At 41.4% G+C, this 23472-nt stretch overlaps 1 protein-coding gene across 7 annotated transcripts in view; it reads right to left on the minus strand.

Annotated features, from left to right (window-relative positions):
• dennd4c (DENN/MADD domain containing 4C) overlaps positions 1–23472 on the minus strand; it is a 152962-nt gene that overhangs the window by 23985 nt on the left and 105505 nt on the right. For 6 of the 7 annotated variants that reach the window (XM_043719121.2, XM_043719146.2, XM_043719115.2 and 3 more), the window contains 5 exons: positions 22730–22877; positions 15957–16085; positions 10576–10683; positions 8200–8337; positions 5824–6968 (listed from right to left, as the gene is read on the minus strand). In XM_043719121.2, coding sequence (XP_043575056.2) covers positions 5824–6968; positions 8200–8337; positions 10576–10683; positions 15957–16085; positions 22730–22877 — 1668 coding nt within the window. The remainder of the gene's footprint in view (positions 1–5823; positions 6969–8199; positions 8338–10575; positions 10684–15956; positions 16086–22729; positions 22878–23472) is intronic. The other variant, XM_043719156.2, reaches the window with a different exon arrangement.

A 23472-nucleotide genomic window follows, 5' to 3' on the forward strand; every position in this document is an offset into this window, starting at 1 on the left:
TGTTCTAAGTCAGTTAGATAGCAGTTCACATCTCCGACTTAGCAGCCCTTTAATATTAATCACAACAATTGTAAAACTGAGATATTATGCTTCTCTGCACCTTAGAACAGTAATAATTGCTAGGATTAATGCCCAGGGCCGTAGGTGTTGGTGGAGGTCACCAATTTACTCACATTCAGTTAAGTCAAATAGTATATTATTCCAAGTAAATTTTAGCCATTGCTATCTATTCTGTACTTGAGTAAATAGAAAGATCAAATGCACATTTGAATAATTGAAAGTATTTTTTATCATTTTTTTTAAAAAAGTGAGAAAAAGTTGGCTAGACCTGATTCAAAACTCCATCAATGGAACTTCAGCAATTACCAGCACAGAAAGGGGCCATTTTCCATTCATTTGGAATAATGTAAGCGGTTTTAGGCCCCATGTCTAAGGATAGGTTGGCCTCGGACAGGGTCCAGAGGTGGTTTACAAGAACAGTTATGGGAATGAAGGGCTTGTCATATGAGGAATGTTTAAGGACTCTGGGTCACTCTTCAATGGATTTTAGAAAGATGAGGCAGGGACGGGATTGGACCGAAATTTACAGAAGATTGAGAGGTTGCATAGAGTGGAACATGGATAAAATAATTTGCATTTGTAGTAGAGACTAGGACTCAAGGGCACAGTCTCAGGATGAAGGGGACAACCCTAGAGAACTGAAATGAGGATGGATTTCTTCAGCCAGAGAGTGGTGAATCTGTGGAACTCATTGCCACAGAAGATTGCAGAGGCCAAGTCATTGAGTGCATTAAGACAGAGATAGATTGATCCATTTATTAATCATGAATCTCAGGTAAAGGGGTGACGTCAGGAGAATGGGTTGAGAAACATACCACCCGATTGAATGGCAGAGCAGATTCGATGGGACAAATGGTCTAAGCCTGCTCCTGTATCTTAGGATCTTGCAATCACAACCTGCCATAATCTATGCTGACTTCTATGATAAAGCTCAAAGTAATCTTATGGCCCTGTTCTTGACCAAAAAATCTGGAGCAGTAAATCTAAAAGCAGTAACTTCAGCTACCAAGAAATAAAAACCAAGTTATCTTATTTGCCAATCATCTCATCTTCTGCCATCAACCTGAAATATTAGATTTTCCCTTTTCCCACATGTAGTCCACAGAGAGTTTTCAGCCTTTTTGATCTTACTTCAGGATTTGTGGTATTCAAGGTATTTTTCTTTTGTTTCTCTTCTGTCAGCTACATCCATGCAATTGCCCAACTAATAACTGAAATACTTCAGCATTAATTCAATTCCTTGCTCAAATCATTGTCTCTTCAGTGACTCCATCTACCAAATATAATATTTCATCTTTCCGCCTTATTCAATCCAAAACAAAATTTCAAACTTCACATCCTGGTTTTACTCAAGCAACATTGTCTGCCTTCTCCAATTACAACTCAAACATTAATCTCTGCATTTGTCATGTTCAGATTCAATTGCTTTAATCGTCCCTCAGTTTCTCTACTGTCACCAACACAAACATAGCCAAGATTCCACAATTTACATCCTGTCCTACATGATAATTCCAGTTCTTGCCGACTCTCAATTTCTTCCTACTCAGTTGCCTTCATTCACCCGTGATCTTTTCCCATGTAATTTCTGTGACACAATTCAGTATTTTATCTTAGTCTCACAATACTGTGTAATTCCTCTTCACTTCAGATGCTACAAGTGTGTTCAGCCATTAAGACCCTAATTGCCTTTCTGAACTATGCCTTCTTCCTATTCTGTTAAATGCTCTCTCAAAAACCAAGAAATGAATTATAACTTTTGACACTCTGTACTCTTTAAAAATGCTGCTATCTTACACCTCAAACATGTTGGTGGACATTCCTCCATATTATAATTTAAAATAAGCAGCAGAAACAAAGCAATAACATTCTGACTCAAGAAACACTTTGCAACAAAAGGAACACCTTTAAAGGAAAGGTACAATATCTCACCAACAAAACCAATAAAAACACCGATATATCACAGCATCTGATTTCAAATTATATTCAGGACTATTATGGGTGATATGTTTCTCAACCCTGTTCCCCTGCCTTCTCCCCATAACCTTTGATCCATTTACTAATCATGAACCTATCTAACTGTCTTAAATACACTCAATGACTTGGCCTCCATGACCTTCTGTGGCACTGAATTCCACAGATGCCCCCGCCTCTGGCTAAAGAAATTATGAAAGGTTGTCCCTTCAATTTCAGGTTGTGCCCTTGAACTGTGGTCTCTCCTACAAATGGAAATATTTTATCCATGCCCCACTCTATCCAGGTCATTCAATATTCTGTCAGTTCAATCAGAATCCCCTAGGTGATTCCCCTATTAGCAAGTTTTGAGAAGATTTGTAGCTCAGATTGAGCTTCTGGATGTAGGTTTGCTCGCTGAGCTGGAAGATTCATTTTCAGACATTTCGTCACCCTACTAGGTAACATCTTCAGTGAGCCTCTGGATGAAGCTTCACCCAGAGTGTCACTGATGTTACCTAGTACGGTGACAAAACGACTGAAAACGAACCTTCTAGCTCAGCGAGCAAACCTACATCCTGATGATACTATGGCTTGAGGAGATGTATTTTGTCCTGGTATTTTTTAAATGAAGTAAGGTTGAGACAGAGGCCTTGAGCAGTGACGTAAACAGCTTGTGAGACCTTTTTTTCAAAAAAAAAGTTGGTACAATTGAAGCAGCCTGAATGGATGTGGCCAAGCTCCGACAAAACCAGGATTTTTAATTTTAGCTTTCAGCAGTTTGAGATCTTGAAGCTTGATGTGGAAGCTCTCATTGCTCTCTCTCTAATAGAGAAGAGGTGGGGTTGTCTTCCTGCTGCTAGAGTTGCAATATGAGACAATCTATTTTACTGAATTTGCCTTTGCCAAGGGTATATTTATGGGATGCTACTATATTGGAACAGTAATTAGCATGATAGAATTGTGGTTCATCTAATGATTTTATTTTTGTTTTGTCCGCATTTTAACCTTAGTGTAATAATAAAGTTGGTTTTGGTTAACATTGGGTACTTTGACCAACTGAATTGCATCTCGAACATAATGTCTTACACTTACCTTTAAAATAAGAAAAAGTTAGGATATAGGCTACCTTCCTAATAGATTTTGAGGGGTTAGGTCTGGTCCATAACAAATTGCGAGCTCTTGTCAGGATCAAAATCTCTATAATTCTAAATTGGGTTTAAGATTATTGGACTCAAGGCAAAGAGTGGTGAGCGTTGTTTTTTTTTTAATTTCAGGTGCTGTATTTGGTCGGTTTAAACAGTATGTGCCTGATGAAAAAATGGCTCTTTCAGTCACTAAGAGTTTCCTGAGGGTGGAAGAAGTCACTTTGGATGTTTTACACTAAGTGAGCAAGGCAAAGCTTTTGGAATTGACAAAAACAGTTGAAAGTGGAGCTACGTGTCTCTATGAGGAAAGGGGTAATAATTGTAATACAGAACAACCGCGGTTATCCGATCAATTATCTGAATTTCGGATTATCCAAACAAGACCTCAAAGTCCAGTAAAAACATTATCCGTTAAAACTGAGCAATCAGTTTTCTGAACAAAATAATCCCTGACCATCTCAGGATAATTGAGATTGTTCCGTACATACATTTGGAAAAGTCAATTTTGCTTGATTGCTGACATGTGCTTTGAAAGTACTCAACAGTGATTAAAAGAGATAAGGTATGGCATGTAGATTATTCTTCTTGGCTGTTGACATTACACTCCCCTAACCCCACACCTAGACTAAGAGTTGAAACCAGACCTGTCGGGATTGAAATCCTTCTCCTTACAAAGTACAGCACAATTTTAGAATGGTAAACCACAATTGGCAATTATGTTAGTTTTAAAACTGAGATAGATAAAATTAAAGGCAATCAAAACATATTGAGAGAGATTAAGGAATCAACTCGTGATCCTACTGTTCTTGCAAACTACTGTCTGATCTTCAACCTTCCTTTCCTTTCAAAGTCCACGAATATATTGTTACTTCCCAGGTCTTGAATCCACTTGTGCTAAACAACCAAACTACTTATCCGACATTAGCTGCTATATCCTCCGATTAAACATTGGAGGGACTAAAGCCATCTATTTCCCATTCCAAACTCGATCCCCGAGTGATGGAAGTTTTAAGATTAAATCAATCTGTTTGCAATGATATGAAATTAAACCAAAAGATAAGATTTCGGCCACACTAAAACTTCCCATTTTCACTTCTGATCGAATTTCATGAGTCTTCATTCTTCAATTGCCAAAGACTGATCCCTGCTTTCCTTTCCTTCCAATCTGTTTCTAGCTGGTCTCCCACATTGACCACTCTGCAATCTGAACGCCATATAAAGTTCTGCCACATGCATCTTAATCCATATCATGTCCCACTCCCTATCACCCCTGTGCTCAATGACTCAGATCAGCCACCCAAGACAAGCAAAGTCATGATTTAAGATTCTCATCCTTGCTTTCAAATCTCTTCACGGCCATACACATCCCTCCCCTACGTCTTCTCCAGTAGCATAATCTACCAAGGTAACTCTAATTCTGGCTTTTTGGACACCCCAGATTTTGATCATTCCACAACTGATTGTTGCAGCTTCAGTTGCCTGGGAGTTAAGCTTTAGAATACACTGAAACCATTCCACCTCTCTACCTCACTTTTCTCCCTTTAGGCCCTACTCAGAGCCAAATTCCTAGGCTAGGATTGATGTAATACTTTGTCTTGTAACATTCCTCAGAAGCATCTTATTATGCTAAAGGTGTAATAAAACTATGTTGTTATTTATAAATAGGTTTTTATTAATAATGGGGTAATGGCAGTAATATGAATTTTGGTTACAGATCAACCAAAATCAAAATGATTTGAGGAATTGACTCAAGGGGCTAAAAAGTCAACAGGGCCCATGTCATCTACTTGGTTCTATAGTCTAGTATTGGAGGAAGCCAGTTGTAAAGACAGCTGTCGATATTCTGGATCAAAGAGTTGCCAACGTCTGTAGTGGGAAAGCTCAACATCATCCTCATTGTTTTGGCCTTTCCTTACTTCATCTGCCAATGTCATATCCACCCATTCAACACATGGATAATTTAATATGACATGAGAAACAACATTGCTTTTAACACTAGAAAGCGAGTGCACTGCCTAAATGGACAGCGCCGTTGAACCGTCTAAAATATAATGGACAAGTCTTTATTTCTATCTATCAGTATCCACAGCCAAAATGAGAACACTTACAAATAAAATGCCAATAAATTAAGTTTGGACCTTTACCACCAATTCAGCTCTGGCCAGATGCCCACCATCACAATGTTCATCAGATATCTAAAACGTGCAATGTTACAGATGTAATTGAGAAGCTAAAAAAACTGACACCAAGTTACAAATTGCACTATGGAGCTCTGATATACAGGCAAAAGGTTAGATGCATTTACCAACTACACAACATACAAGTAATAAAAATACACTTCGGTATCCGCAAAACAGTTGCCTTGAAAGAATGCATAAATACTACTTTACTTTAAATGACATTGATCTTCGTTCTTTCTGAAGACAATGAGCCTTCCAACAATACCTAGTTCTCCTTACTGAAAGAAATGATAAAACTTCATAATCCCATTTACTTCAAAATATCACTTTCACAAACAATGCTTGTGCAACTAGGTAGATTTTTCTATTCATAAGCCTGGTCATAATTCTCAAATGATAGTGACAATTAATTGTTAAATCATTTCCTATTCCTACAGTTTTCTCAAAGAAAACCCCACATACAGGGAGCATAGATGTTGCCTAACCTCATCATCAGAGTAGGAGTACGCTGATGCCACAGCTCCCCACATCTTGCTAGCAACATTTGCTGCTTGCTTCATGCCTGACTTAAGTACATCCATCTTGGGTCCAGACAGCAGGTTGTCAATCTTAAATCCTGAAAATGATGTAACGATGGACCCCAAGGAGCCATGCTGGCTGTTCCGCACCAAGGCAGTTAGTGAAGTTGAACGCATTTTCTGCGAAACTGGTATTTTCGGCTGCCCAGCAAATGTTTTTGACCTTGAGACAGACTTGGATGGTGTTTGTACATCCTCTGGTGGAGCAGGGCTCAATGGGAGACTTGACCTTCTTTCTTGTGCATGACAGTGAACTCCATCATGGTCATTTGATGGCTTCTCTTCAATCTCAGTTTTGTGCAGTTCCATACTGGCTGATTTACCCCCAAGAGGGCTCTTAAGATTCATATACATTTCAATTTCATCTGCAAGTTTTCGAGACACAACTGGTGGTAAAGTCTTCTCTTCGATTTTGGAAGGGATTTTCTTCTCTGTTTCTGAGGCCAGTAATGATAATGGATCAAAACCTACCTTAACATCTTCTCTTTCTACAGACTTCATCGCAGAGTGCACACTAGTCCTATTCTGCATTGGATCTTGATTTTCTTCACGAATTGGAAGAATAGCTTCTGGTTCAATCTGTAAATCACCCTTTACAAAAACTGAATTGTTTGATTTCATTGTACTTTCAGCATCAACATGATATGGATCTGATGGTTCCATCATATGTGAGATTCTGTTCTCTGAAGCATCAAAGATGGCTCTGCTGTCACCACCTTGACCTTGCGCTGTTTGATGAGTTGAGTCATCCAATAATGGAGCGGTCTTCATCTTGGACATATCTTTGGCATTGCACAGAGCAGCAGCCAGGATCTTGGCATCTGCACCCATAGTCTCAGCTATCTCATTTGGATCAGTTTCGAGGGTCCCTTTCTTAAGTAACATGTTCGAACGTGTATCAGCACTGAAACTGCAGCTCCTTTCTGCCCAGAACTTTTGCCGCTGCTGGGTCTTCCCGCTGTTTGGCCTATGTGCCTGGGTACTAGAGTCACCCACTCCATCACCATCTTGATAATGGTCATTGCTGTCCAGTAGCAGGCTAGCCAAATGGTCTAGAATTGAGAAGATCATGAAAGTAAAAGATTAATTTTACAAGTCATGCAATTCATTACTTTCCATTTTCAATAAATCAACAGTGTTGCTTTAAAACAAAACAAAAGGTAGAATTGTAAGGAATCTCTATTGTTAAGAGATTCAGCTGAAATGCAAAATTTTGGGTGGCTAGGATAATTTCTTAAAGGCCTTAATCAGAACAAAACTACAATTTAACCAAGGGAGTCTCATGTCAAAAATACTTAATAGATAGTTGGCATCACAAAAAGGTTAACAGAATTGTAAATAATCATGACCACAACCACATATTTAAGGGAAGCAGATGCAAGGTGGCTTGAGGGAAGAAAGGAGGTAGGAAATTACCTTAACCTAGACTTATGTCCTACATTCAAGAGCTTTGCCAGCAAGAGAGATGGGGAAAATTGAGAAATGAATGAGAAAAGGACCAAACCAACCAAAAAACAAAAATCACAATTCAATTATCTACTACTACTTTTGGAGCAAATTTGAAAGAAGCCTTTTGAAAAGCAATGACCAACACTTCAACAGCTAAAAAAAAATTGGCACAGTAGCAGCATTCCTCTGTCACAGCTGGAAGGTCAAGAGTTCAAATCTCATTCCAGAGACGAGGATACAAACTTCAGGCAGCATTTCTGAGTAGCACTGAGAGACTGCTAGATATTTCTAATCATGGGGTCCAGAAAGTGTTTCAACTACTCTGGAACAGATGAGACTTGAACCAGAGTACAATTGTAACAACACTGGAAATGTGGCCACCTTACTCGCTGCAGGTTTTTGTGGGAAACCTCCTTCTGTGCGCCACTTGTAGTGGAATCATCACCTATTGATACAGACCCGTTTTATTATTTTGTACACCCATTGTATTTAGTCCTTGTCTCTGTCATCACTTGAAGTCTATTGAACTTTAAAAGTTGTATTCTTTTAATAATTAGAGTGCCCCTATGTGTGTCTGTCTGAAATAAGATGATGGAGAGGATACTTTTCACATTGGGACTTCATTGTGAAAAAAGCAGCTAAAGTCATTCCCACTGAGCACTTAAATGTGTCAGTTTGTTTTTTAAAAGGGTCTTTAATATGTGGAAAACTTCTCTAAGGAAGTTTCCGGTGGCACAAACAATTCCAAAACAATTGCTAAAGAATAAACTGATCAAATGCAAAGCACTGTAATGCAATACAATACTGGTAACAAGTAAGGAAAAAATTGCTTACCATTATTTCCTTGTTTGCCAACAGTAGCGCATTGCAGCTTTACAATGCTGCTACACGAATGAAGTTTTTCTGGTAAGCTGGAATTCTTACTGTTGTTGCTAACTGATTGATCCACATCAGAGCTGTTTGAGCCTTTACCTGTTGATAAAATACAAATGTGAATTTAGTTAAAAATGGTTCCTTCAAATTCAAAATCACATTTACATATGAAATAATAAGATTAGATTACAAGAGCAGAACATAAAGATGTGTAAAATTAGCAGGAAAGTGGAAGTGAGGAAAATTAGTCATGACTTTATCAAATGGCAGGGCAGGCTTGAGGAGCGTAGTCTCCATTTTTATGAGTGCTCATAACCCTTTCAACAGATACTTAATACAGGAATAAACTGCAGAAAAACAATTTACATTCACATTGCGTTTCTAAAATAACGTGAGTTGTAAGATAGCTCGCAGGAACATTATAAAACAACATGACACTGAATCATACATTAGGTCAGATACCAAAAACGTGATCAGAGAGGCATGAGATGTACAGGCAGAATGAGGCCATTCTGCCAATCAAGTCAGATTCTGCCATTCAATGAAATCATTTCTGATTTGATAATCCTTGACTCTGCTTGCCTGCCAAAACCTGTCCATCTCAGCCTTGAATATAATCTACAATAAAGAATTCCAGACTTACTAACCTTGGAGAGAAAATATTTCTCATCTCTGTTTTACTTGGCAGATCCTCACTCAGAAATGATGCCCTCTGGTCCTAGACTCTCCCAAAAAGGGAGACAACCTCTCCACATCCACCCTCTCAAGTGCCCTAATAGTCATGTAATGTTTCAAAAGTCATCTTTCATTCTTATAAACTTTAGTGACCATACAGCCAAACAACTCAGATTCTCTCCATAAGAAAATCCCTCTAATCGAGATCAATGTAGTGAGCTAGTAAATTTTTTCTTCAAGAAGGAGCCCCAAGTTGTTCACAGTCTTGCAGCTGTGGTTTAACTTGTGTCTTGTATAGTTTTAGTTTTAGTGAGATTTCGCCATTTTTACACTCAATTCCCTTTGAAATAAAGGCCAAAATTTTATTTGCCTTCCCTATTACCTGGTGAACTTGGATGCGAGGTGGAGAATCATACAGCACAGAAAAAAAAAACCACTTTGGCCCAACTCATCCAAAATACTCCGTGGGTTTCCTCTGGGTGCTCTGGTTTCTTCCTACATTCCAAAGATGTGCAAATCAGTTGAATTGGCCGTGCTAAATTGCCTATAGTATTCAGAGCATTAGTCAGAGGGAAATGGGTCTGGGTGGGTTACTCTTTGGAGGGTCAGTGTGGACTTGCTGGACCGAAGGGCCTGTTTCCACACTGAGTAATCTAAACTATCGCTACATTGACACCGAATAGCAGTAATCACATATGCTGCCTTTTAAATAGTGATCTCAGACAATTTCTTGTATACATGAACCATAATGGCGAATACCCTTGCCAACGTTTATAGGCGTGCCATCGAGAGCATTCTGTCTGAATGTATCACTATGGCAACTGTACCGGTTAAGATCAGAGACTGTTACAGAAAATGGTGAACTCGGCCCGGACAATCACAAAGCCAACCTCCCATCTATAGAATCCATCTACCAGGCCCACTGTCAAGGAATCGCCGCCAGCATTCTCAAAGATCCATCCCATCCTGGCAATGTTTTTCTACAACCTCTACCATCGGGGGAAGATACAGAAGCCTGAACACGCGTACAAGCCGGTTTCACAACAGTTTCAAACCTATTGTTAGAATATTGATCGGACTCAAACTCTTAACATTCGCCTGTACCTGTGTTTTTGTTTTTGCCACTGTTTACCTATTATTTACTATCTATGCTACTTAACTCAGTGATCTGCCTGTATTGCTCGCAAGACAAAGCTTTTCACTGTGCCTTGGTACAACATGACAAACTCAATTCAATGTAATTCAATTCACTGGAAACTTATCTTGAAACAGTCATTTCATGTCAATGTCATAAATACACATTTGCAGTATATAATTTCCAAGTCGTTACATTCCATTAATTTCAAGCATTTCCAAGGTTTTATCTCCCTTTGCCACGTACCTGGCTTTAAGAGATGAACTTTGCTCAAATTGATCAGAAATTGCTACAGAAAACCATTCTCTGAAAACTTGGCTTCCCTAGTGTTTGTCACCTCAGAATGATGCAGCACTTACTTCTTGGACTCTTGTTTACAGTAATGCATCTATAGTAGAAGTAAATGATGCACAAAAAAAATGCTTTGACATGAACTCTAATGTGCTACCACCCAGGGGTCTTTACAAAATGAAAGAAAATGCCAAAGTTATGTTCTATTTGCAGTCACACTGATTGTCAATCTTCACCTCTTTCCTCTTTAATTGTACTCGATGAGTCAATTTCTATCAGCGTTTCTTCAGTGTCATCACGTCGAAGTTCATCTTTAGATCCATACCCTTGGTCTGACTGGGCGCCTGTAAGAAAGCCAAGTAAAGTATGAGTTATTTATGTAAAGATATTTCACAAGAAATTAAGCTATTTATGCATTTTTGTCCCCAGTTAGTCCCTGTTCAAAGTCAAGTTAAAGTTATTTTGCTTTAAAACCATTAACAAAATAAAGACAATACACTTTTGAAATGTTGAGTGTTTCAATTTAACGTCATTTGCCAGAGTTCATGCTCTGTTCCCTCCTGCTTTGAAGACGTTTACTCAATGTTTCTGTTCCTGCGCTTAGTCCTCTAAAAATTTCTTCTGTTCTTGCCCCTGCCCTCAGTCATTCTTTCTGGATTAGTGGTGCTGGAAGAGCACAGCAGTTCAGGCAGCATCCGAGGAGCAGCAAAATCGACGTTTCGGGCAAAAGCCCTTCATCAGGAATAAAGCCAGAGAGCCTGAAGGGTGGAGAGATAAGCTAGAGGAGGGTGGGGGTGGGGAGAAAGTAGCATAGAGTACAATAGGTGAGTGGGGAGGGGATGAAGGTGATAGGTCAAGGAGGAGGGAGGAGTGGATAGGTGGAAAAGAAGATAGGCAGGTAGGACAAGTCATGGGGACAGTGCTGAGCTGGAAGTTTGGAACTAGGGTGAGGTGTGGGAAGGGAAATGAGGAAACTGGTGAAGTCCACACTGATGCCCTGGGGTTGAAGTGTTCCGAGGCGGAAGATGAGGCGTTCTTCCTCCAGGCGTCTGGTGGTGAGGGAGCGGCGGTGAAGGAGGCCCAGGACCTCCATGTCCTCGGCAGAGTGGGAGGGGGAGTTGAAATATTGGGCCACAGGGCGGTGTGGTTGATTGGTGCGGGTGTCCCAGAGATGTTCCCTAACGTGCTCCGCTAGGAGGCGTCCAGTCTCCCCAATGTAGAGGAGACCGCATCAGGAGCAACGGATACAATAAATGATATTGGTGGATGTGCAGGTAAATCTTTGATGGATGTGGAAGGCTCCTTTAGGGCCTTGGATGGAGATGAGGGATGAGGTGTGGGCACAGGTTTTGCAATTCCTGCAGTGGCAGGGGAAGGTGCCAGGATAGGAGGGTGGGTTGTAGGGGGGGCGTGGACCTGACCACGGAGGGAACAGTCTTTGCGGAAGGCGGAAAGGGGTGGGGAGGGAAATATATCCCTGGTAGTGGGGTCTTTTTGGAGGTGGCGGAAATATTGGCGGATGATTTGGTTTATGCGAAGGTTGGTAGGGTAGAAGGTGAGCACCAGGGGCGTTCTGTCCTTGTTACGGTTGGAGGGGTGGAGTCTGAGGGTGGAGGTGCAGGATGTGGACGAGATACGTTGGAGGGCATTTTTAACCACGTGGGAAGGGAAATTGCGGTCTCTAAAGAAGGAGGCTATCTGGTGTGTTCTGTGGTGGAACTGGTCTTCCAGGGCGCAGATACAGTGGAGGCGAAGGAATTGGGATTACGGGATGGCTTTTTAGCAAGAGGTAGGGTGGGAAGAGGTGTAATCCAGGTAGCTGTGGGAGTCGGTGGGCTTGTAAAAAATGTCAGTGTCAAGTCGGTCATCATTAATGGAGATGGAGGGGTCCAGGAAGAGGGGGGAGGAGGGGGAGGTGTCAGAGATGGTCCAGGTAAATTTAAGGTCAGGATGGAATGTGTTGGTGAAGTTGATGAATTGCTCAACCTCCTCGCGGGAGCACGAGGTGGCGCCACTGCAGTCATCAATGTAGCGGAGGAAGAGATGGGGAGTGGTGCTGGTGTAATTACGGAAGATCAACTGCTCTACGTAGCCAACAAAGAGACAGGCATAGCTGAGGCCCATACGTGTGCCCATGGCTACCCCTTTGGTCTGGAGGAAGTGGGAGGATTCGAAGGAGAAATTGTTAAGGGTGAGGACCAGTTCGGCCAAATGAATGAGTGTGTCGGTGGAAGGGTACTGTTGGGGACATCGGGAGAGGAAAAAATGGAGGGCTTGGAGGCCCTGGTCATGGCGGATGGAGGTATAGAGGGATTGGATATCCGTGGTGAAGATGAGGTGTTGAGGGCCGGGGAAACGGAAGTCTTGGAAGAGGTGGAGGGTGTGGGTGGTGTCTCAAACGTATGTGGGGAGTTCCTGGACTAGGGGGAATAGGACAGTGTTGAGGTAGGTAGAGATGAGTTCAGTGGGGCAGGAGCATGCTGAGACAATGGGTCGGCCAGGGTTGTCAGGTTTGTGGATCTTGGGAAGGAGGTAGAACCGGGCAGTGTGGGGTTCCCGGACTATGAGGTTGGAAGCTGTGGATGGGAGATCTCCTGAGGTGATGAGGTTCTGTATGGTCTGGGAGATGATGGTTTGGTGATGGGGGGGTGAGGTCATGGTCGAGAGGGCAGTCGGAAGAGGTGTCCTTGAGCTGGCGTGTGGCTTCAGCGGTGTAGAGGTCAGTGCGCCAGACTACCACTGCGCCCCCTTTTTCTGCTGGCTTGATGCTGAGGTCAGGATTGGAGCAGAGGAATTGGAGGGCTGTGCATTGTGAGGGTGAGAGGTTGGAGTGGAGGAGGGAGGTAGACAGGTTGAGGCTGTTAATGTCCCGGCAGCAGTTGGAAATTAAGAGGTCGAGGGCAAGAAGTAGGCCAGCGCGGGGTATCCAGGTGGATGCAGTGTGTTGGAGGTGGGCGAAGGGGTCCTCAGAAGGTGGGCGGGAGTCCTAATTGTGAAAGTAAGCTCGGAGGCAGAGGAAGAAGAGTCCGACGTCACGGCATGTATTAAATTCATTGATGCGTGGACGGAGGGGGATGAAGGTGAATCCTTTGCTGAGGACTGATCGTTCGTCCTCGTGAGGGGGAGGTCTGGAGGGATGGTGAAAACTCGGCAGGGCTGGGATCTGGTATGGATGTGGAGCTGGGAGTGGGGGCAGAGCCGGTAACTGGAGTGGGTGTGATGGTGGGGGGAATGGGGGTGGAGTCATGAGCAGGGGTGGTATGCCCCTCAGGGTTCTGAGGGCCAGGAATGGTGACAGTGGGATCTGTGGGGGGCGTATCAGCAGAATGCAGGTGAGTGGCGTTGGTGGGGGCGGAAGTGGCTGTGGGCAGACACAGCAGTAGGGGTGGTGGAAGTCACTGAGTGTGTGACATCAGCGATAATGAGGGGCACGGAAGTGATGTCACGTGTGATGCATGAGGAATTGAGGGGCGGAAGTGATTGTGGGAGTGGCCATGATGGGGGTGGCGGACGTGACATCAATCAGTGTAGGGGTGGCAGCTACACCAGCCGCATGGCTAATGGCGTCCAAGTAGTTCCAGAGACCGGGGGAATCTTCTGGAATGTTTGAGGAGCACTGGTTATGGAGGTGGGTGGATAAAAGTTTGTTGTACTTACAGTTTTTGATGTTTGAGATGGAGTTAAAATACTGTTTGTTGAGAGTATGAATTCTCCCGAGGATGTAGTACAGAGTGGGTCCTTTGCAATTCTGAGAGTGTGGCCCTCAGCTGAGGCAGGGCTGACTGTAGAGAGGTTAGGTGCCGGCGCATTGCTGCAAGCGTGGAGCGGAGGATCTTGAAGGAGAACCGTCGCTGGTGTTTTTGAATCTGTAGTCTGTACTGATTTACCCAACCCGCAGTTCTTACCCTTGAAATCACTGGTGTTCCGGCTGCTGTTCTGAAATCCATCTTGTGGCAGAAGTTGGTCGGTCAGTGCTGGTAGTTCTGCCTGCAATGACCAGCTAGTGCCACGAGATGGAGCCTGGTCAATTGAAATTTCCTCAGTGAATGCAATTTTATCATGCAGGGCATCAGCTGAGATTGCCATGAAAGACTCTCCTTCTCAGTCTCTTCCCTTCCTGAGGTGCGACCCTCAGGTTAAACCATCACTTTTTAATTTCAAAAATATACTTTATTCATAAAGTATCTTTGTACACATATGGCACTAAAGTTAGCACTGCTGCCTCACAGTGCCAGAGATCTGGGTTCAATTCCCGCCTCAGGCAACTGTGTGGAGTTTGCATATTCTCCCTGTGTCTGCGTGGGTTTCCTCCGGGTGCTCCGGTTTCCTCCCACAGTCCAAAAATGTGCAGGTTAGGTGAATTGGCCATGCTAAATTGCCCGTAGTGTTAGGTGAACGGGTAAATGTAGGGGAACGGGTCTGGGTGGGTTGCGCTTCGGCGGATGGGTGTGGACTTGTTGGGCCGAAGGGCCTGTTGCCACACTAAGTAATCTAATCTAATCTAAAGCACTTCGGTTTTGTACAGCTGCATATGTGGAGAAACAAAAACATTTCTTACTTGTACAACTGTATATTTACATATTTGAAATAACTGTGTGTTGGGGGTGGGGGAGGGGTCTGATAACTGAACGGATCTCAGTATACTAAAGACCTTAGATGGTGGTCTTGTCCCAGAGTACCTTGGCAGCAGCTGCCCCAAAGCTTCACTGTGTCCCTCAGAACATAATCTTGGACCTTGGAATGTGCCAGTCTACAACACTCCAAGGTCAACCCCTTGTTCTGGAAGACCAATAAGTTTTGGCCAGGGAAACACGTGTGTCTCACAGAGTTGATGGTCCTCCAGACGCTGATGATGTTTGTCTGGGATGGGTTTCGGGGAACAGATCGTAGAGCAGAGTCTTGCATCAGGGAGCTGTTCGGGATGAAATCCCCAAGAACCACTACCTTTCTTCAGACTTGCTTTGCAAAGTCGCATCCCAGAAAGAGGTGTTTGACAATCTCGATCCTCCCTGCAGAACCTTTGGAGTCAGTGTGTGGTGGCCCAGAGAGTCTGGGTGTAGATGAAAGATCTCACCAGCAACCAAACAATGTCCTGGCACTTGTTGGAACATTCTGGTGATGAGGCATTCTGTCAAGTGACTTGGACAGTCTGCTCAGGGAACAACCTCTTCACTTCCCGCAGGGTCTTGAGGGCACTACATGCTGACCACTTCCTGATGGACTTGTGGTCAAAAGGTGTTTATCTTCGCAAATTTCTCCAAGAAGGACAGGTGACATAGAACAGTCTAACACTGTAGTACTTGTATATATTCATTCAAATCAGGAAGAATTAACTAACTTTGAAATCTTTCACCGTCAACACTGCAAACTTGCAATCACAGGATGTTTCACATAACATGCAACAACATTCAGTCAAAAGTACTATAAAAACGAAAAATGTGAAGTCGAATGCAAGGACTTTCCACCTTTGACACAAGCAAGCAATGCTCAACAGAAGACAGCATAAAGGAGCTTTAAGAGAGTGAGAGTGCCAGATAATAATAGGGATAAAGTAAACATGAGTCATTTGCAAACTCAAAGATCACTAATGGCGCTAGCACAATACAAAAGCGAATACCTGTGCTACCGTGATTATCGGTGGAATCTAGTCTGATTAGATCTCGGACGAACAGCACATGCTCTCCATTGTTAGCATCATTAGAACTATCCACGCTGCCATGGCTCACAGCATCTGTATCACTTCCACCTGTGCACATCGTCAGTTGATAGTACAGAAAATAAAAACAAATGTAAAATATTATATAAAATACCTTCAAAAGGGGACAATCCACGAAAACTGTTAAACCAGAGGAACAAGGAAACAGGTGCAGCCACTTGAGGCTGCTCCACCATTCTAGATTATAGCTGATAAGCAAGAACTTGGATCAGGAGGCAGAAATTCAGCCCCTTGAGCCTGCTGTGTAATTAGACAGGATCACGGCTGATCTTTCCTTTGCCTCTACTCCACCTTCCTGCCTGCTCTCCATAACACTTCATCCCATTACTAATTAAACATCTGTTTGTCTCCTCCTTAAATGACTCCATGCCCCAGCATCCACCACACTCTAGGTAGTGAATTCCACTAATGCACAACTGTTTGAGAGAAATAATTTCTCCTCATCTCTGCTTTAATTTTGCTACTCCATAAAACCCCTAGTTCTAGACTGTTCCACATGAGACATCCTTTGTATGTCTACCTTGTCAATCCCCTTCAGCATCTTTTATGCCTCAATTAGATCTCCTTTCATTCTTCTGAACACTAGAGTGTCTAGGCCTAAGCTACTTAATCTCTCCAAAAGATAAACCCCATACCTTTGGAATCAATCCAGTGAATCTCCTCAACTGCCTCCAGCGCAACCACATTTCTCCTCAAATAATGGGACCAAAATTGCATGCAATATTCCAGATTGGTCATTCTAACGTTTTGTACAGTTGCAACAATACTTCTCTACTTTTGTACTCTACTCCTTTAGCATGAAATACCAAAATTCCATTTGCTTCCTTTATTACATGTATACTAGCTTTCTGCAATTCGTGCACAAGGACATCTAGATCCCTCTGCACTGAAAAACTCTGAAGTTTCTCTCCATTTCGCTAAGTTGCCTTTCTACTCTTTCAACAAAAATGGATAACCTCCCACTGCCTAGTGTCACACAACATCCGCCAAATTTTGACCCAATCACCTAACCTGCCCGTATCCATTTGTGATTTTATTCCTTCACTGCAACTTATTGGTCTATCTGATCATCCACCTAAAGCCATATTCTCTCACTATCCCTGTACCCCATGATGTTACTTATAATTAGAAATGTATCAAGATTTAACTTGAACTTCATGTTCACAGCCCCATGGGATAGTATATTACAAAAGATTCATCTTAAGTGAAAACGTACCTCCTTATCTCAGTTTTAACTGTCTTGTCTTTTATCTAGACCCCACAGCAAAAGGAAACATCTTTTCGGCATCTCTTTCCCTTTAAATATTTAATTAATATACCCATACATGTCCAAAAGAACGTCTTTTGCGCGCTCTCTGGCTAAACAAAGTCAGTATTTTTCCTTTTGTTCATAAATCTATCCAAGAAGCTTGATTTCATGCATTGCCCTTCCAACGAAAACCTGTTTATTCTAAACAGAAGCAAAATGCTGCAAATGTGGGAAATATTAAAGAAAAACAGAAAATGCTAGAAAGACTCAGCACCTGCTAGATATCATATATGGAAAGAAAGAAAGAAAGAGTCAATGTTTCAGGTGTTGTATCCTGGTCAACCTGAAACATTTAACACTTACTCTCTCCACAGATGCTGCCTAAGCTGAGCATTTTTAATTTCTTTTGAATGATCTTTCTACAGAGTTTTGTACTGCAAGTCACAATCACACAAATTTCTAATAAGTGCAACACTCTTTGTGGGGCTTTCAAGTCAACAGGCCAAGAAACTACATTTTTTTTTTAAAACCAGTCTGAACCAGGAAGTGTAAGCAAGAATAGTGAAATCAATGTAAAATCAAGTACAGAAAGTAAAGAGGAAGAGGGAAAAAGAAGTATCAAATGGAGAGAAAAGCGACAATGAGAATCCTTTTTTAAAATATCAAAGAATCAAAGCTGTCGGAATGGAATTCTTTGACCTACAAAAGTTAATTTTCATTGCCAGGTAAGGTTTACTATTTGCCAAACAATCCAAACCACCAAAAGGATATGTAGGTTGGAATGGACTAGAACCAAGATTTTCTGGTGCATTATCTTTCTATAGAGAAAGCTAGAAACATGAAGTTTACACTACTTAATACACTGGAATAGCAAATTATACTGTGAAGTGGCTACTTTGTGAAGTTTCAGGTGGAACATCAGATCTTGTGAAACAACTCCCAGATTTGTGTTTTAATTGCACATATGTTATCAGAATTTGCTATCTGAATTGCACATAAGCAACATGAAACACTGCTAACTTGACCATTATTTTCAAAAAATGTAGGCCAATAAAATGGAATAAAAAGCAGAACAGATTTTTCTTATCCAGGGGTTGCTTCATGAAATACGTGATACTGTGCCACCACCACACTACATCATGCGTCATTGTGGCAGAACCCGGTATTAAAAGTAGTCATAACAGCAGTGAAGTCCACAGTCCAAATTCTTCTCTTTCGCTAGCTGGTGGAGTTCAAATGGCAAAACAAGGCCTCTATCCGAGACAGAACATAGAATACTGCATCATACACTTTTCATTAATATCTCCAGTAACTAAAAATTAAGTAGCTGCTTATTGAAATTTCTAATTAAGAATGGAACTAGCTTTAAAAATAAACAGTTATAAACAATAGCCTCCATTTAAGCCAATTTTGACTGAAGAACTTTCAATTATTATCATGTATCAAATTATTTGAAACATTTTCAATGAAAAATACATACCCGAGTAGCCAAGAAAAACCATTAAAGCCTTAAGCATGCCACTCTAAGTCTGGTCCAATGACAATGAGATCGTACAAACAAATGAATGAGGAACAGAAGTAGGCCATTAACTCCCACCTTAAACATGCTCTACAATTCAATGAGATCATTGTGTAAAAACTATATCCTTTATGTTAATTTTGATTGTGAACTGAACTGGCTAAAGGAGTGTTTTATAACAAAAGACCGAAGAAGCGATGGTTTTATTTTTTAAAAAACCAAGTTACTGAAACTCATTCTATGTTGTGTTTACACAATTGCTTTGCAAATTGTGGGAGTAGGTCTAAGAGGAGACGGCCTGGCTCCAGGGATCTGTTTTCAAAATGAGATTCAGCCAGCCATAGATTGCTGATTGGTTGTGGAGTTGTGACCTTTCTGGATGCCAAATGCCAGCTCACCAACAACTGACTGGGTCCTGGGTGGCTGAAAAGCTGGTGGATGTGAATAATACTGGCAGCAGCCTTAATACCACTAAAAGGGCAGACAGCATCTCTCTCAATCCAGTAAAATACCTGAAGCAAGTCAGTTTATTTTCAGCCACCAGTTGTTGTAAGCTGCTATTTTTAACTAGCAAGTCAGGGACTTCTCCCAAAGCCAGGTACCAATCTACTACACTACCTGTGCGGACTTCCAACGCATTTATATCCTTTTTTAGATAACGCAACCAAAAATGCAGTGTCTGAAATATGATCACAACAGCAAACTGAGGCATAATATTCTTGGGACCAAGTTACTACAGATGCTGGAATCAGTACTGAAAACAAAAAAATGCGAGAAATCAGAGTGGGTCAGGCATCTGTAGAAAGAAAGCAAGTTAACATTTCCAGTCTAGATGACTCTTCAGAGCTTATTTCCATTCTCATGTAACATTTCTATGGTTAATTCTGCGTGCAATAAAGGATAACATTCCATTAGCTTTATTTATTGTACCTATATGCTAACTTTGTAACACATGCACTAAATAATTTGATGCTTTGCACCTCAGAACTCTGCAGTCTTCTCTATTTAAGGAATAATCTGCATTTTTATTCTTTTTGCCAAAGTGAACAACTCCACATTTTCCCACATAATGCTGTAGTTGATAGATTTTTGCCAACTCAACTTGTCAGCCAGCAACCTCATATCCTCTTCACAACATGCATTCCTACCTATCTTTGTGTCATCTGCAAATTTAGCTTCCATGACTTTTAGAGTCAGAGTCAAACAGCACGAAAACAGACCCTTTGGCCCAACTCATTGATGCTAACCAGGTTTCCTAATCTGAACTAGTCCCATTTGCCTGTTTCGCTCATATCGTTCTAAACCTTTCCTATCCATGTACTGTCCAAATGGCTTATAAATGTTGTAAATTGTACTTGCTACTATTGGTTCCTCTGGCAACTCATTCAATATACGCATCACCCTCTGCATGAAAAAGTTGCCCCTCAGGTTCCTTTTAAATCTTTTTCCCCTCACCTTAAACCTATGATCTTTAGTTTTGGACTCCCCTATCATGGGGAAAAGACCTTGACTATTCACCTTATTTATGCCCTCCATGATTTTTATAAACCTATGCAACATCACCCCTCAGCCTCCTACACTCCAGGGAAAATCAGCCCAACTTATCCAGTCTCTCCTCATAATCCCCAGTCCAGATAACATCTGATTTCCCCTCACCCAATTCATTGATGAAACTGTGGAAAGCTGAGGCCCCATTTGTCATATGTTGCCAATCTGATGAAAACCAATTTAAACACAGTTTTCTGCCAGCCAGCCAATTGTCTATCCAAGCTAGTTTGTTAACCCCTACACTATCTGCTCCAACTTGGTGCAATAATCTTTGATGTGGCACCTTGTCAAATTTCTTCTGGAAATCCAAGCACAATGAGCTTTTCAGCGTGCCTTTATATATAGCATATAAATCTTGCAAAGAACTCCAATAAATAGGTTTATTGCAATTGCCCTTTCACAAAGCCAGCTTGACTCTTTCTGACTACCACTAAGCTTTCCTAGTGCCTAAGTAATAACTTCCATAATGATGGATTCCAATAACTTCCTCATGACAAAACAAGCTAAGTGGCTGATCGTTTCCCGTTTCTGCCTCTCCCTTCTCGAGTCGAAGTGTGTGGAGCTGGAAAAGTACAGCAGGTCAGGCAGCATCTGTGGAGCAGGAGAATTAACGTTTCAGGTACAAGCCCTTCATCAGGAAATGCCTCCCTTCTCTTGGATTTCCAGAAGAAATTTGACAAGGTGCCACATTTAAATACTTGCCGGTCTGATAGAACCTTTCCAGAATCTAGCAAAAGCTAGAAAAATAAACACTAGAGCCTAATAAGCCACCTCTTTTAAAGATCCTAGGATGAAACCCATCAGAACCCAAGGACTTGTCAGCCCATAGTTCATCATTTTGCTTGGTGATTGTACCTTCATCAATTCCTCTCTTCATTCCACCTCCTGAATTAGAAATATTACTAGAATGCTTTTGTGTCCTCTATAATGAGGACAGATGGAAAACATTTGTCAACTTAATCCATCAGTTCTTCAAATTCTTCTATTAGCTCTGCATTCTGACTCTCAAGAGGTCCAGTAATCACTAATTACTCTTCTTTTAAATAGTTAAAAATAACACCACCAGGTTATAGTCCAACAGATTTATTTGGAAGCACTAGATTTCAAAGCGCTGCTCCTTCACCAGGTGGTTGCACGTTTTTAAAAGAAACCTGTAGATATTCCTGACATTCGTTCTTATGTTTCTAGCAGGCTTCCCCCATACTCTAATTTCTTTCCCCAATTAACCTTTTAGTCATCTCTCCCATTCTTAATATTCCGTCCATTCATTTGGCCTACCACACACCTTTGCACAATTGTGTGTTTTATTTTCCCCTCAAAAGTTGATGCTTTCCCAAACTTCATCAATTAACCATGGGTGGCGATTTTTTTAGTTTGTCTTCATTGTAGGAATATACTCGCTTTGACTATTTGAAGTATTTCTAAATATCTTCAACTGCTTCGTCATTGAACTAATTTCACAGCAAACAATTTCTTGGATAACTCACCAAGTTAAATGCTGTAGATCTGCCCCAAGTCTTCAACTGTCTGACTCTAATTCAGTCAAAAATTTGCATGCAGGATCCAAAGCACACACGAATTGTCCATCAAAAGTTAAAACTTCATAAACAATTCCCACACAGATCTGTGTCAAGACCTCCACGGGGTAAGGACTGCTTTCAATGATACAGGGTTGGGCAGATTTGGACCTGTGCTACTGAATGTAAGGAGAGACAGTTGCCTAGTGGCAATGTCACTAAACAAGTAATCCAGAAGTCCAATCTATGTTCTGGGGACAGATTCATATCCCAAATGGCAATTGGTAGAATTCAAATCTTAATAAATAAATTCAAATAACAAATACCCGGTTTTGAAAACCAATATTAGATATGGTACAATTAAATGAAACTTTTGTCAATTGTCATAAAAACACATCTGGTTCACCAACATCCTGTGAGATAGGATAGGAAGTCTGTTTTCCTTACCTGGTCTGTACATGACTAAAGACCGACAATAATAGGGTTGACTCTGACATGACCGAGCAATTCATTTAGCACAAGGGAAATTAGGGGACAGACAACCAAGGTTGGCAACAAAGGCTGTTCTTACCAACATTTGAATCTCATGAAAGCATAAAAATGTATGACTTGTAAAGTTATTACAAGACAAATTTCCCTGTTTGTGCCATCTGCCATATGCTTTATTTAACATTGCAACAATATACAGCTTTCAAACAAACTGTTGCACTAATGAGGGACCAACAGAACCTCTGAACTGATAAGTTAAATCACACACTCAAAAGCTGCAAGAGTCACTCACTTTTCAAAAGTAAATCAAACATTCTCCAATCTTAAAATTTTGCTCTTTTGAAATGGATACCTGAGAACAATGGCACTTGAAGGCTTGAGGAACTTGATTTCTTAAATACTTGACGAAACTGAGATACACCACGAACCACATTCCGCACTTTTGTCCATAAAAAGCAACCACTGCGATTACTGCTGGGCCAGGGACTTTCCAAAACAGCCTGCAAAAAAAAGTCAGTCACACGGAATCACAGAAGTCATAAGGTGGAGGCGGCCATTTGGCTCATTGTATCTGCACCTTCTTTTCGAATGAGAATCATTACCTCATACAGATCTCCTGCTTTTCCCCCCTAAATCTGTTCACTTTTTCTGATCCAAATAATCATCCAATGCCCAAATGAATGCTTCAATTGAACCTGCCATGATGCACCCTCCCGGTACTCGCTAAGTGAATTTTCTTGCTTCTTTTGCCAATCACTTTAAATCTATGTCCTGTTTCTTCTTCCTTTTACAAATGGGAAGTTTCTCCGTTTCTCTTCTATTCAGCCGTTCCTGACTTTGAAAACCTCTATCAGCTGTCCTTTTGCCCTTCTGCTCTCCAAGGGGAAGAATTCCAACTTCTCCCATCTACCCACCTAACTGAAGGAAGGATAGGCTCAGAACTAATAAGAAACGTGTATACATATTTAGTGTTACGTAAAATTTATTTTCACATCTTCTATACAATCATCTTACCTTTTCCCCATTCAATGTTTGTTTCACCAACTCTTGCAATTACAGTCAAGCCACAAATTTGAAAGGATCAGAATAACCAGT

The sequence above is a fragment of the Chiloscyllium plagiosum genome, unplaced genomic scaffold, assembly GCF_037043375.1.
Source record: "Chiloscyllium plagiosum isolate Xiang-an unplaced genomic scaffold, Cpla_swu_hap1 HiC_scaffold_2, whole genome shotgun sequence".
NCBI classification, from domain to species: Eukaryota; Metazoa; Chordata; class Chondrichthyes; order Orectolobiformes; family Hemiscylliidae; genus Chiloscyllium; species Chiloscyllium plagiosum.